The 13,706-nt window shown below is 49.8% G+C and overlaps 5 protein-coding genes across 5 annotated transcripts; 2 read left to right on the top strand and 3 right to left on the bottom strand.

Annotated features, from left to right (window-relative positions):
• Positions 1-61: 61 nt before the first annotated feature.
• Positions 62-927, bottom strand: ABOM_001430 (PIG-F family protein; the record flags this gene model as incomplete). The annotated part of the gene is made up of 2 exons (XM_022528560.1): positions 62-346; positions 526-927. Coding segments are annotated over 2 exons (687 nt in total), but the record flags the coding sequence as incomplete, so codon positions are not given.
• Positions 928-1,548: 621 nt separating this feature from the next.
• On the bottom strand, positions 1,549-2,301 carry ABOM_001431 (Rho GTPase activator (Sac7); the record flags this gene model as incomplete). The annotated part of the gene is made up of 1 exon (XM_022528561.1): positions 1,549-2,301. One exon carries the CDS (start codon positions 2,299-2,301, stop codon positions 1,549-1,551), a length of 753 nt encoding a protein of 250 aa, XP_022393559.1.
• A 26-nt stretch (positions 2,302-2,327) lies between these two features.
• On the bottom strand, positions 2,328-4,364 carry ABOM_001432 (Rho GTPase activator (Sac7); the record flags this gene model as incomplete). The annotated part of the gene is made up of 3 exons (XM_022528562.1): positions 2,328-3,778; positions 3,831-3,983; positions 4,208-4,364. The coding sequence occupies 3 exons, from the start codon at positions 4,362-4,364 to the stop codon at positions 2,328-2,330; spliced, it is 1,761 nt and encodes a 586-aa protein (XP_022393546.1).
• Positions 4,365-6,376: 2,012 nt separating this feature from the next.
• On the top strand, positions 6,377-6,888 carry tim9 (protein transporter TIM9; the record flags this gene model as incomplete). Its single annotated transcript, XM_022528563.1, has 3 exons — positions 6,377-6,384; positions 6,489-6,558; positions 6,694-6,888. The coding sequence occupies 3 exons, from the start codon at positions 6,377-6,379 to the stop codon at positions 6,886-6,888; spliced, it is 273 nt and encodes a 90-aa protein (XP_022393560.1).
• Positions 6,889-8,223: 1,335 nt separating this feature from the next.
• Positions 8,224-9,633, top strand: ABOM_001434 (bifunctional alcohol dehydrogenase/S-(hydroxymethyl)glutathione dehydrogenase; the record flags this gene model as incomplete). The annotated part of the gene is made up of 6 exons (XM_022528564.1): positions 8,224-8,244; positions 8,293-8,307; positions 8,371-8,485; positions 8,537-8,672; positions 8,722-9,359; positions 9,416-9,633. The coding sequence occupies 6 exons, from the start codon at positions 8,224-8,226 to the stop codon at positions 9,631-9,633; spliced, it is 1,143 nt and encodes a 380-aa protein (XP_022393557.1).
• Positions 9,634-13,706: the final 4,073 nt, after the last annotated feature.

Genomic DNA, 13,706 nt, shown 5'->3' on the forward strand with positions numbered 1-13,706 from the left:
AAAAAAAAAAAAAAAAAAAAAAAGGCGCAGTGGACAGGGAAAGAAAAGAGAGTAAATACCAATCCAAAGGAACAGGCACAGCACCGAACCAAGCCCCGACACACGTGCCCAGCGCAGCCCCCCAAACGGCATCGGCGGGTCTCTTCGCGCCCCAGACCTCCTTCCAGACGGAACCGTCCACGCCGTGCACGTAGATGAGCGCGGTGGAGGTCAGTACGGCCATGTGCGCAGCGCAGAGGAGCGTCTCGGCGTGGTGGGTTGTTAGCGGGGCGCCGAAGAGGATGAGGAGGATTGTGAGCACGGGGGTTGCGAGGAGGGTTGTTAGCGTTAGGGAGAGGACTGCGGGCTGTTTAATTTTTTTTTTTCTTTTGGTTAGTTAGTTTTATTGGGCTTGGTCGTGGTGTGGGGTTTTCTCTTTCTGGGTGTGTTTTGGGGAGGGTTTTAGATAGGACTTTTTTCTTTTTTTGATATATGATGGAGAAGATAGGTAGGATATTGACGGGATACATATTGAGGGAGACGTACAAGAAGCTTAGCAGACAGAGACCCCGAATCGGACTTTGGGGTGTTCTTGCGTCGGAGCCCGATTTTGCCTGGTTTGAGGATCACGCCCGAGGTTGAACCTGCATGTGTCGACGAACTGGCACTGGATTTGTCGTCCTCGTCTTTTGCGGACCCCGCGGGTGGAAGACAGGTCATGACGAAGGTGACCTGCAGCAGGGCCAGGAAGGGGAGGTTGCTGAGCAGCTCGGCGACGGGGTCTGCGACGAGGGCATTGAAGCGGAGGGCGAGCAGCACGAGGAGGAGAACCGGGTGGATGAGGGCGTAGGTTTTTGAGATGTTGTTCGGTAGGACGTGGATTGGGGGGGTGGATTTGGGCGCTGCTGGGCCCTGGGCGAGGGACGGGGAGGGGGGTGTTGAGGACATTTTTGGGGTGATTTCTTCTTTTTGTTTTTGGGCTTGCGCCCAATTTGCCTCAGGGGTTGGTTGTTGTGGGTGGTTTGGGGAGAAGTATGTATGGTGGTGGATGGATGGGTTCGGAGATACGGATCGAGGGTTGGTGGTTGGTGCCTTGGGTGTCTTTGATGGGTGCCGAGGTTGGAGCTGCCTGAGGTGTCTGTTATCGGGGGCTTTTGTTATCTCAACTACGAGTAGCTTCTACCGTCCTGTGCTATTTATTGGCTATGGTGGATAATAAGTAATAATGACATTCAAAGTCTAGATCCTAAGCATCTATTCTTTACCTGTCCATCCAATCCAAGCTCTATATATCCTATCCAGAGCTTACGCTAACCGTCCTATTCAACATGGCACCAAGCCAAAGAAGCAACATACATACATGAATCATGGCCCATCAAGCATCACCAGTAAAAACGGGGTATGAAAAACAAATGAAATATGAAATAACCCATCAATCATCATCCAGGATTCTCCATCATATCCCTGGCTCCAGTAGCAATCACATGGTCAAGACATGCAAAACCCAGGCTCAGGCTCGGTGTGGAGATTGGAAATTGATCAAGATGAGTTTGGAAACATGATGGAACGCTAGTTTCCAAGGAACTGTGAGGTCTCGTTGTCTCCCTGGTGAGACTCAAAAGTAGGGAGGTTCGCCGCAGATCCCGTTTGCACCGCCCCGTTCTCCTTCTTCACCTCCAGCTCAACGGGTGCAGCAGGGCTGTCCGGAGTGCGCGGTTCTTCTGGGATTGCCGGCGGCATACCTGACCCAGGGAGCGGGGATACTGGCGTGCTGTGGATCTCCTTGAACTCTCTTGTCACATCAATTGGCGCCGGTGGCGCCGGCCGTACGTGACTACTCTCCTTAGGGGCGGGAGAGAGCGTCTGGCTGGAGGTAGATCTCTCTGGGTCTGAAGGTACGGGAGGACTCCTAGTCCGATCCCTTTCACTGTCCATAACTCCATCCCGAACCTGCGCAACCTTGGCCTTAAATTTTCCGAATAGGCTGCGCTTCTCCGGCTCGGATGAGTCCTTGTTATTGTTATTCACTTCAGCGTCCAGGCTAAGCGGCTGAAATGAGTGCTCGCTGGCGAACTGCTGGAGATCGGACGGCGAGCTTTTACTCGAGTGATGCCAGCTGCCAAACGAGCTTGTACTGCGATCCGCTCCCGGGTTCGAAGCCAAGAGTGGCGGCGATCCTAGTCCGAGTCCGATTTGCTCATTACTCCGTTTGGACGACCGAGGAAACCTCCAGCTCCGCCGATGCTCTTTGCGGTCTGCCCGAGAGGTGTCGTCAACGGGGTCAGCATCAGAGAGGTCGGTGAATGATGACCGCGAATTCATCGACGGAGTACGTGAGCCATATGGCCTCAGAGTAGTATCGGTTGGTTGTCCAGCTCGCTCGGAATCGCTGGTTTCTCCGGTTTCCCCTCTTGCTGGGAATTATCCTCTGCATTAGGGACGTTCAAAGGTTTCGGGGTGTCTCCCCCAGCATCGTTGGGTTCAGACGCCCGGGGTGGTGGGATGCCAATTCCCGAGTCAGATGTGGCAGCTTGTAGGGACTGTGATGAACTCTGTGCGCTGGCACTAGCGCTTCCTGGGATTCGTTTCTTCTTGAGTCGGTTGGGCTGCCGTGGCTCCTTCTCGCTGCCCGAAGGCGGCGATTTGCTAAAGAGACTGGATAATTTCCGCTCCTTTGTCGGCGTCACAACGGCCCGCGGAGGCGAAGAGGGCACCGTCAGAGTATCCTGCGAAGGCTTTTCTCTAATGGGCGGGGGGGTGGCCGTGGCCTTGGAAACTGGGATCGGGCCGTGAGTAGATGTATGAACATACACGAGACCTGTGGTGGCAGTTGCCCCTCCCTGTGTTGCGGGTTGAGGTTTCGCGGGTTCGGTGTTCTGCTCGGCGCCAAGCGGTGCCCGGCTAGGTGACCGCGAGCGCTGTGTTGAAGTTCGTCCTGGAGTGTTCCCCCCAGTAGCCTCGGTCACTCGGCCGTATCTAGCCTGCGCAATGGCCGGTGACATTTTGGATGGTAGTGTGTTGCTTCGGTGGACTCCCGCGCCGCCCATGGACGTAGGGGTTGCAGGACTGGCATTGTTCGAATTGCGAGAGTTCTTCGAAGACACCGAGACGTTTCGGCGAAGACTGCCAAACTTTCGGAAACTCTCTGCACCGCCACTAGCACTCGAGACGGAGCGCCGCACTGTGGAATGGGAGGTTGGGCGCAGCATACCCCCTTCCACTTCCTTCACCGTCGCCTCATCTGCAGCGGTTCCATTCATGCCGAACAGGAAGTGGTCCTGGTTTTCGATCAAAAATATCAACACATCCTGGCTCAGCTTGTATTCTTCCGGCGACATGTCGTGCTGGGGGTGGGAAAGCAGTCCGGGCTGGAAGATAGCAGAGAGATTGGCTGATGTCATCCGATTCTGGTCAGACTTAGAAGCGAAGACCGCCAACAGATCGAGAATGTACAGGAGTAATTGCTTGTTCAATGGGGGCAATTCTCTAATCAGCTGCTGGTATGCGGCGACCGCTTTCGCATGGTCGAATTTCTCGCCTTCATTTGTAGGCCCACCATTCTGGACTTGTTTCTGATAAATGCGTAGGGGCTCGCGGAAGCGCTCGTAGAATTCCAAGGGGACGATCGGCTCGGGGAGTTGATTTAGATACCGACGGAGGACGTTCGCAGCGTCGTGTACGGTATAGCCCGTCCAATCCAGACCTTTTCCATATCGCTCAGGGGAGTCGAAGATCTCCTGCAGATCCTTGATGCGCTTGGCGGATCCGTTGAGTCGAAAAATGCCTTCGACATCCGTCGCTAACCCACAGATCAGCCAACTGACCGACAAGTTCTCACCCGGGTTGTGTACCTTTTTCCTTGAGGAAGACCCCACATTTCGCTACTACAATGGGCACGTAGCCGTAGATAAAACTCTCGCCATTGTCGTTCGTCAGGGAGATAGCGACGTTGGCGTATTTGATGCTGACATTGAGGGGAACGCCGAAGATACCCTGCGGTTTTTCTGCGGTAGGTCAGTAATCAGGTCCAGGAGATGGTTGCGGTGACAAAAATTGGGAGTCATGACGTATGACAACTATCTGTATTAAAAGATATTGTCGAAAGCCAAGACCAAATGCGACCTTCAGATTCGAAACTGGCCAAGATAAGGCATCATCGCCCGTCGCATCCCCGGGCTGCAGGTTTCCCCAGGTAATGTAATGTGCCTCCCCACGCATACACACGTACCTTTGGGCTCCTCTTTCCTGGTATTTCTCTTAAACTGTCTCCACCACGAGGCCAAGTCGCGTTTCGACGGCGGTGATGCGGCAATAAATCTAGGTTGGGTGGTTGCGGGAGGCAGCGATTGAAACGCCTGGGCGCCCTGAGATTTGTCCGTGACCATGATGGGACGCTGTGCGATGGGAACGGGAGACTAGCACAATGCGACAGAAATATATGGTCCAGACCGATGAACCGAGGGATCCGTCACCGCCCTTCTTGTTTGCGCAAGAAATTCTGGGGCTGGGGGGGGATTTAACGGTCCCCAAAATAGCACGAGGAACTAGTCAGCGTGGCAGCGGGTGGTCAAGTGCCGCGCCGTCCGCAAGTAGTCACTCGAGAACAGACACGGTGGGCCACGAGAATTGGGAACCAAGTACGACCGAACGAGCAGAAAAATAATTCTAATGGACGGCACGAGGGATCTTGAAGTGTGGAACGGAGGAGGATATAAAAAAAACACAGAAAGGGGACGATAAAAGGGGGGTTCAGGTAAGAGAGGGAGGTTGTGCAAAGGAGAGGAGAATGAGAAATTGAGGGAGAGAGAGGGAGAGGGGATGAAGAAAGAAGGATGGGGAAATGACCTGAATGGACTCTCGATGAATGAATTTGGGGGGGGGGGGCAAAAGAAGGGAAAACGGTAATTTGATGGATGATCGATCGGAGAACACACACACAACTTGGGGGAGAAAAAGGGAGACTGGAACACTTCTCCTCTGTTGGTGGATTCAATCAAATAATATAATAGAATTCTTCTAATAATAATTAGAAGTCGAATTGGGGATTAGTATGCGGTGGTGGTTATTGGTATGGGGTACAACATATTGGCACTAATATAATCGACAGTGTCAACCAGGGCAAGTGTGTAGGTAAGTGTATCAAAAAAAATCAATAGCTCGCACGCTAAAAACCGCAGGCCCCAGAATCACAAGGGGGAAGGGGAAATAAAAATAAAGAGAAAGAGAAAATGGTAAAAAGAAAAAAAAGAAAAGAAAGGCGGTGGTTCTTCAGAGGTCCGTCTCTTGATGAGATGAGAATTTAATCCATCCGTCAGACAGACCAGGAACCAGTCAGACCAAAATTTCATGTCAATCACTCGGTTTAGAGAGGATGACCCAGACCCAAGGATCCAGAGTCTCTTCTGGACCCAACAAGGGTTCACTATAGTGTAGGATTATCTGAAACTAAAGGATTCCCTAACGGAAAAGGTAGAGTTTAATAGGACTAGTCAGGGTAAGCGAAGGTCCCGTGAGGAAACAGAGACGAAGCTATACATCGTCGTCTACGGAGTACCTCGTTGCATGGCGATAAAGAATGGGAGAGACTTCAACAAAAACAGTCCTAGAACAAACGATGACCAGATGAAGTGTAGACGACTATGATTCGGCTGACAATGACTGTCGATCTATATTAAGAATGGATCCTAAAAAAATGCAACGTTGTGTCCAAAATAACTGCCGCACCATCAGCGCCCATGGGTGAATTCCCCAACAGCAATCATCTTCTTTCTCGTGTCATCCAAGATGCCAACCCGAAACAAAAAGGAAAAGAGAAGAACCAACCCCTCGCTGTTCTCTGACGAGTCAGGGATGATCAGAATCCGTGACAACGCAATGACCAATGAAGGCAGGAGAAGGGCGTTGAAGGCCCCTGGTGTCCGTGGTGCCGGTATTTGCCCACCGCCGATCTTTTGGTTGGAGAGAGCCTCTCCAGGCTCTCCCTGCGAGTGATTGCCCGAGGACTGCAGTGTTGCCCATGAGCCAACCGTGGTTCCCTTCATGCCACCGCGCCCAGAGACCGTGTTCTGGTCCCCTGTGGGTAGTCTGTTCTTTTTTTACTCTGGTGATTGACGGGACCATTGCCGAATTGGGTTGGTAGACGTCGTCACGTTTCTGTGCCCCGAGGTTGGATGACTCAGCCGGTGCCAACTTTATGGAACATATCACATGACCGTCACGAGGTCCTGGTCAGGTGAATCGGACGTCACATGAGGTCATGTGAGACCAGAGCCTGCGGTCTGTTGAGAGCTCCGAAGCTTCGACCGCCCAGAAGAATAAAAGAAGATTGTTATTTCTTATCACGCCGTCAAACTCTCCATCACCCGTTTTATTCAAAACATACAAATCTCAGATCATAATGGAAGGGTACGTCTGTCCTTGTTTGCCTCCGCTTTTGTTTATTTCATTTCGTGTTTATGGCTCCGGTGCGGACAATAGACTGCTGGCTGATGCTAACGAACTATTGCCAGACTCAATGCCTCGGAACAGCGCGAGTTCGCCGCTCGCATGGAGAGGAAGCAGCTGAAGGAGTTCATGACCGTATGTGATGCCAGTATCTCAATTCCACTTTCAATTCAACTTTGAACATGTGTTCTCTCCTGGAAACGTTCGACATCTATCCCTACCTGCGCCTCCGTTCCCAACACTAGCTAACTGAAATCCTTTTCAATCTAGATGTACTCCAAGCTTGTCCAGCGCTGCTTCGATGACTGTGTCAATGACTTTACCACCAAGTCCCTGATCTCCCGCGAGGAGGGCTGCACCCTCCGTTGCGTGGACAAGTTCCTCAAGGGCTCTCAGCGCCTGAACGAACGCTTCCAGGAGCAGAATGCCGCCATGATGCAGAGTGGCCAGATGCCCGGCCGGTAATGGATTGATTGAATGATCTGCTTGTTCTTCTGGGTTCGGCGGGTTCGTGTACAAACTAGATTTTTCGAATGATGACCCCCATTGATTGCATTTGGTCTGGGATTCGGCTATGATCTGGATAAGTAGGGCTTCTGCTTTATTGAGTCCCGAGAACTCAATAAGTATGTATCCATGTTGCTGTTCAGCGTGTACCCTGGGAAATGTACTGTACAATATAGTGATTATGGACGTGCAATGGACCCTTGATGGGTATGTTAAAAGTATTTAATTGACACCATCGGGCGTTGTTTTCATACCAACGATTTCTGTAGATGATAAAGCAGCAAACAAGCCAATGATACCAGGGAACTAGATCAAGGGCAAATTTCCAAGTAAGTCAGCCATACTCAAGATAACAAGTCTGGCAACTCAATATCATCCACTTGTTATCAACTCTTTCTCCAACAAGATACTGGTGACGGGGGGCGGAGCAACGATCTTGCGAGGCGGGTAAAGGACAGCAGGTCGGCTAGTACTCGGTAAATGGAAACCATCACCCTTTTGGGGGGGAGTGGACCAGCGATCCACCGCAAGGATGAACCATTCAGAGCCGTAGTTTTCCGAGCAGAACTTCTCCTCAGCCGATGTGCTCAGGTCAGCGGAAGAGAGAAGGTCCTTTTCATCATTTTCGTCCTGGAAAAGAGCACGGACCACGTGGAAAACTTTACCGAATCGGGACTCCGCGCCGACACCTGATAAGGCGGTGCTCTCACTCTTCCCTCCCTTTTAGAGCTACAGCTTCGGATCGGGGAGTAAATAGTATACCGAAATGGGAATGCCTCTGGTCTAGCAAGTCTGCAAGTCATGCTGATAAGCATAAGAGGCAATCGACTCTCCTGGGAATTCTACGTAGTAGATCCTCGCAGGAACATGTTGGTTTGGTTGGAATACATACATAGTACTTGTTAATATCGATTGCATTATGGGCCCCTTTCCCCCCAACACCATGCGGAGAGGATGAGGGGATTGGGAAAAAGAAAGAAGCAATAGATGAAACCTATGTTTTAGATATCGATGTAAGATAGCTCTCCAACGATGCTCTCCCCTCATGGTTCAACACCTTTGGCCTCCTCCCCCCCCCCACCCCCTCTCCCCTCATCGCCAAATAAAAGACCCCACCATGGCACGCACCCATTTTAAGCAACTCATTTCCTACCATTTCTTCACCTTCGGGTTCGTTCTTCCATCCATCTATCTTTTCTTTCCTTTCCTTTCCTTTCCTTCATCATCCCCTTTTGATTTGATCAATTTCTCTTCCTCCGTTCAGTCTTCTCATACCCTGTAGATACCCTTGCCATGGCTGACACTGTTGGAAAGGTTAGTACCTACCCCGCCATCCCACTTGTCCTTAGCTAACTTCTCTAGACCATCACCTGCAAGGTAAATAATACCGGACTGACGACGTAGTTTTATTCCGTCACAGTCCCACTAACCATCTGTTAGGCCGCCGTTGCCTGGGCTGCCGGCGAGCCCCTCTCCGTTGAGGACGTCGAGGTCGCTCCCCCCAAGGCTCACGAAGTCCGCATTCAAGTCCACCACACTGGTGTCTGCCACACCGGTTCGTCGCTCCCGCTCCCCCGCTGCTCCGGCGGAAACTGACCGTCCGCAGACGCCTACACTCTCTCCGGAAAGGACCCCGAAGGTGCTTTCCCCGTCGTCCTCGGTCATGAGGGTGCCGGTATCGTCGAGTCTGTCGGCGAGGGTGTCACCTCCGTGAAGCCTGGCGACTACGTCATTGCCCTTTAGTACGCTCCGCCCGAGACCCCGGTGTACAGCACCACTAACCTCTACCAGCACCCCCGAATGCCGTGAGTGCAAGTTCTGCAAGTCCGGCAAGACCAACCTATGCGGCAAGATCCGTGCCACCCAGGGTAAGGGTGTGATGCCCGACGGTACTTCCCGCTTCAAGGCCCGCGGCAAGGACCTCCTCCACTTCATGGGCACCTCCACTTTCTCCCAGTACACCGTTGTCGCCGACATCTCTGTCGTCGCGGTGACTCCTCAGATCCCCACCGACCGCTCTTGCCTGCTGGGCTGCGGTATCACCACCGGCTACGGTGCCGCCGTTGTCACCGCCAAGGTCGAAGAGGGCTCGAACGTTGCCGTCTTCGGTATCGGCTGTGTCGGTCTCTCCGTCCTCCAGGGTGCCGTCAAGAACAAGGCCGGCAAGATCATCGCCATCGATGTCAACGATGACAAGGAGGCCTGGGCCCGCAAGTTCGGTGCCACCGACTTCGTCAACCCCACCAAGCTCAACGGCAAGACGATCCAGGAGGAGCTGATTGAGATGACCGACGGTGGTTGTGATTACACCTTTGACTGCACTGGTAACGTCGGCGTCATGCGTGCTGCCCTGGAGGCTTGCCACAAGGGTTGGGGTGAGAGTATCGTCATTGGTGTTGCTGCTGCTGGACAGGAGATCTCTACCAGACGTAAGTTTGCCATTTCTCCTTTGCACGATGTCTTTCCTTGTACTCACTGGAACCAGCATTCCAACTCGTCACCGGTCGTGTCTGGAAGGGATGTGCCTTCGGTGGTATCAAGGGTCGTACCCAATTGCCCGGCCTGGTTGATGACTACCTGAACGGCCAGCTCAAGGTTGACGAGTTCATCACCCACCGCGAGTCGCTTGACAACATCAATACTGCCTTCGAGCAGATGAAGAAGGGTGACTGTGTCCGCTGCGTCCTGGACTGCCGTCAATAAATTATTCCGAAAAGTGTTTAATCTGTATGCTCGCTTGATGATATCAATGTGATGAATTATGTATGAGTGAAAGCCATAGGAAGCCAAGAATGATAGAGCAATTGCAACCCAGCAAAGAAAAGAGTCGAGTAGCGTGTCACTCCTGGGTCCGGACGTATATTTATAGAAGGGACCTGTCGGTGTAGGCCCTCAAGGTCCCCAAGCGGGGTTGCTCTGACCTCATGAGCTGTCCTGCTAAGGACCGTGCAGGTTCCGACTGCTATCGTGGCCGGATAATATTACTTGTATGGGACAATTGACTGCTTTTTATATGTCGTCGGCGTCACAGGATGGCAATAGAATTTCGATAGAGTTGAACCAAGAACTCAATTGTCTGTTATGCCAGCCGTTGTCTCATGGGACATGGCCCAGACGTCCGAGACTTCAAGAATATCTTTTAGATAATATTGACGCTTTCTACTAGTCGTATATTAGTATTCAAACTTGGGCCAAACATAGAAAAAGATGCAGCAAAACCGCCACATCAAGAGCCAAAAGGCCGCTTGATGTCCCGACAGATATGTTACTAGAAACGGCGACACAACCCAGCTTAAAAGCCATCGAAGCCGTACCGCTGCGACTGTAAGAGCTCCAGCTGGGATTGGACGGCCAGGTTTATTATACCTGTCTTCCTCAGCGGATAAGGATTGTTGCATAATGTCAAAGACATAGCCAAAAATGAGTCCATTTATGACAGCCCCTATCCATAATTGAAAGACAAAACGTTTCGTATAATGTACGAGTAAAAACCGCGTTCATGAAAAAGAAATGGCACCTGAAAAGTTTGACTTCATCAGTCTGAAGGTAATAAAGATCTCGCGGGAAGAGAAAGGAAGAATGGTCGTCACGAACGAAGGCATAATGACAAGTGACAGTTACGTCAAGTTCAGAAACTTTTCCTAAATTCTAAGATCAGCCACTGCTTGTGCCCCAGAACGAGGAGGCAATTATCTTCGGTGTAGCTAGTATTGGTCCAGAGGGCCCAGGGCCTAGCATAGCTAGGCTAAAGCATGCTCTACATGGTAAAAGTTCGTGTTAACGTCAATCCTGTACGATTCTTCACACTTATGCAAATCAAATTTGCATCTCTGCTTCTGCAGTAGTACCCATGTATAGTAAGGAATGAAACCACTGGCTGTAAAACATATTATATAAAGGCAGATTTAAGTTTTGTTCGCGACATTGCGCAAAAGGTATCCCTGTGGTATTATATATGATGTGTCGGTCAAGGGCTCCTTACCATCTTGTAACTGTAAAACTCGTACTGAATGAGATGTTGATAAAGCGCTAATCGGCCCAGTCCTCATGCATCGGATCTAAGACATATAAGATTGGGTATATCGCGGAGCCATTAAATTATTCATGCACATGCCTACATGTGCACGCAATGGGAGTGGAATTTATAATACAACTACACCGATACTCTATCTGTATATACTCTCATATTTTTCTTTCTGACGAAGTGAACGGGCTTCTCCTGGTCTATTCAGAGGCCAGTTTACATTCGAAGGCTAGCCATGGCAACGATATATGTTTTTCTCATTGCAGTAATATTTCTCTGCCTCTACAAATTCCAGTCACGACGTCTTCCTCCAGGGCCATCAACAATGTTTGTCCTCAGGGCTTTAAAGAGTTGCGGTGTTGTCTCTTTTTCAAAGTCAATTCAAGCCTGACACGAGAACTACGGCCCTATAATTAACCTAAGGCTGGGTCACACTGTCATAATCTCACTCGGCTCGCGACAATCAATCATTGACACCCTAGTTCAAAGAGTGATGTAATTCAGTTCTCGTCCAAAGCTTTATATGTTAGATTATGCGTCCCAAGGCCATATTCAGGCTTTCATGCCATACAACGGCGCATGGAAGGCCCATAATTTGCATACGGCTTCTCTCTTAAATAGCAGGGCGTCTCCTGCTTATCGACCCTTCCAAGACATCGGAAGCATAGAAATGCTTTTCGAAATGCTCTCTACAAAGGACTGCAGTGATGCGTTGGAGTGTTTTTCCTCTAGTATTGCTTTTGATTTAGGCTACAGAAAACACCTGTCGAGCCGAGATAGTTCCGAAGAAAGATATCTTCAGAATTCATTCTGGGAAGTATTTCTGTCCGTCTCCTCTAATTCTCTCCCCGATTTGCTACCACTCCTCGACTACTTGCCCTGATGTATCTCCCCATGGAGGCGCTGTGGAGTGAAATTGCACCAGAAAGTCGTTGACACCAATACTAAGCCAACGATAGAAGCAGTAGAGCGTCAATGGAATTGGTCAGCTCAGCTGATGAAGAACAATTCCCCGGCTCCAACATGGGGTAAACTATGTTGGACTATGTTTGAGCTCTTCGGAGGGTTCAAAGAAACGACAACTGTCAAACTTCGAATTTTCGTCATGGCTGCTGGTCTGCATCTAGAAGCCGCTCACAGAGTCCAGGATGAGATTGACTTAGTTGTTGGGAAAACCCGATTTCCATCTTTTGATGACTTACCAAATTCACCATACCTCCAGTCGTTCATCAAGGAACTTCATCGCTGGCGAAGAATCACACCCCTATTTTGTTTTAATTACACTATTATTCAACTAGTACAGACGGACAGTATAGGAACTACCACATGTTGAAGTAAGAAGCCGCTACAGACGAGTTACTAAAGCTGTACCTCTGTTGATACACATCACGGCCACCCATGAAGAAGTAATGGTCAGGTTTACCCCACTAAAGAGCAAAACGTTGGTCTTCGGAATATATTGAACTTGCTCGAGGGATGCCCAGGAGCTATGGATCAAGAATCCCATGTGGAATTTGATTTAGTCGTACGTAGTCTATTCCATATCCATGCAATGAAACTGCACACACAATCTATTCTCCATAATCATGTTTAGTACTGCTATGGGGCTTGCTACTGTTTGAATACATGTCTGCAATGTTAAAGTATGTAATCATTTAAACTCTACAAAGCTCCCTCTACGATAGGAATGAAAAAGCCAGATGAACAGTAACGTTATACAAGCAGCATAGTCTCGCCTCGCAAACCCCCGAGCTCATGTTTTTGGATAAATAGTGTAGTGAAAGCATGCATCCTTGCCGAAGTCTAGGCCTCCTCTAACCCAGTCAAAAAGCCGAAACTAGGCGCTCGACATCCTCAAGGGATAATCTTCCTGCTCTCAGTAAATTTTAAACCCCTGCATTGATACCTCCATATGCTTCCCTTCAATGTAGACAGAAGAAGTAGATTAAGATCTTATATACAGAGATACAGCTTCGTAAAGCAGAAACAGGCAATTGTGCATGTATATCTAGTATCTACCCTGCAGGAACTCGGGCGATGACTCCAAGATACCCGGTTGAATTGAGTGGGGCTACCTTGTAGGCAACATGATGCTAAGTCTTTCGGATGATACCTAGAGCAGGGTCCAGATGAGGGCCCGAACACGTTCATCATCGAACCGTGGTAGGGTGGGAAAAGAATGTAATATTCTTACCCTTATCAATATGACTATAGTGGTGACATTGCCACGGTGGCCTTTTCCTTTCGCATCCTATCACAATACCACTAAAGATCCACGATTCGATGCCTTTCGCTTCTGCCTAAGTCGGGCATGAATTCGTCAATCCACGGGTCTTGCAATTGCCTGTTATAGCTATGACTCTTGCATAAATGACCTAAGATCAAGGGGCTTAGTGTCACCGTAAGCAATTAGTTTTGCATTAGCTGAAATAGCTTGGCTTTAGCTTGATTTCTTGGACCTTGGTAGTCTCAGACAGACTTTTGGAAGAGGGTTGATGCAGCAATATATGAAGACAATATAATGCCTATCGTCCTGCCATCACATTAGCGGAAAGAAAAGCGAATAACTCCCACGTCCTGCGGATACCCTCTATAGCTTATGATGGCACACTTTTTGTTGACCCTCTTTCGTGAACTCCTCAATACCTTTATCCATTCCACAGGAGATGATCCACTACTTGCGCGAACTCATCGGTATTTCCTAAAAGAACCTGCCCAAACAAATAATATTTTACTATTAGTACCGATTACT

The sequence above is a fragment of the Aspergillus bombycis genome, assembly GCF_001792695.1.
Source record: "Aspergillus bombycis strain NRRL26010 chromosome Unknown contig00006, whole genome shotgun sequence".
NCBI lineage: Eukaryota > Fungi > Ascomycota > Eurotiomycetes > Eurotiales > Aspergillaceae > Aspergillus > Aspergillus bombycis.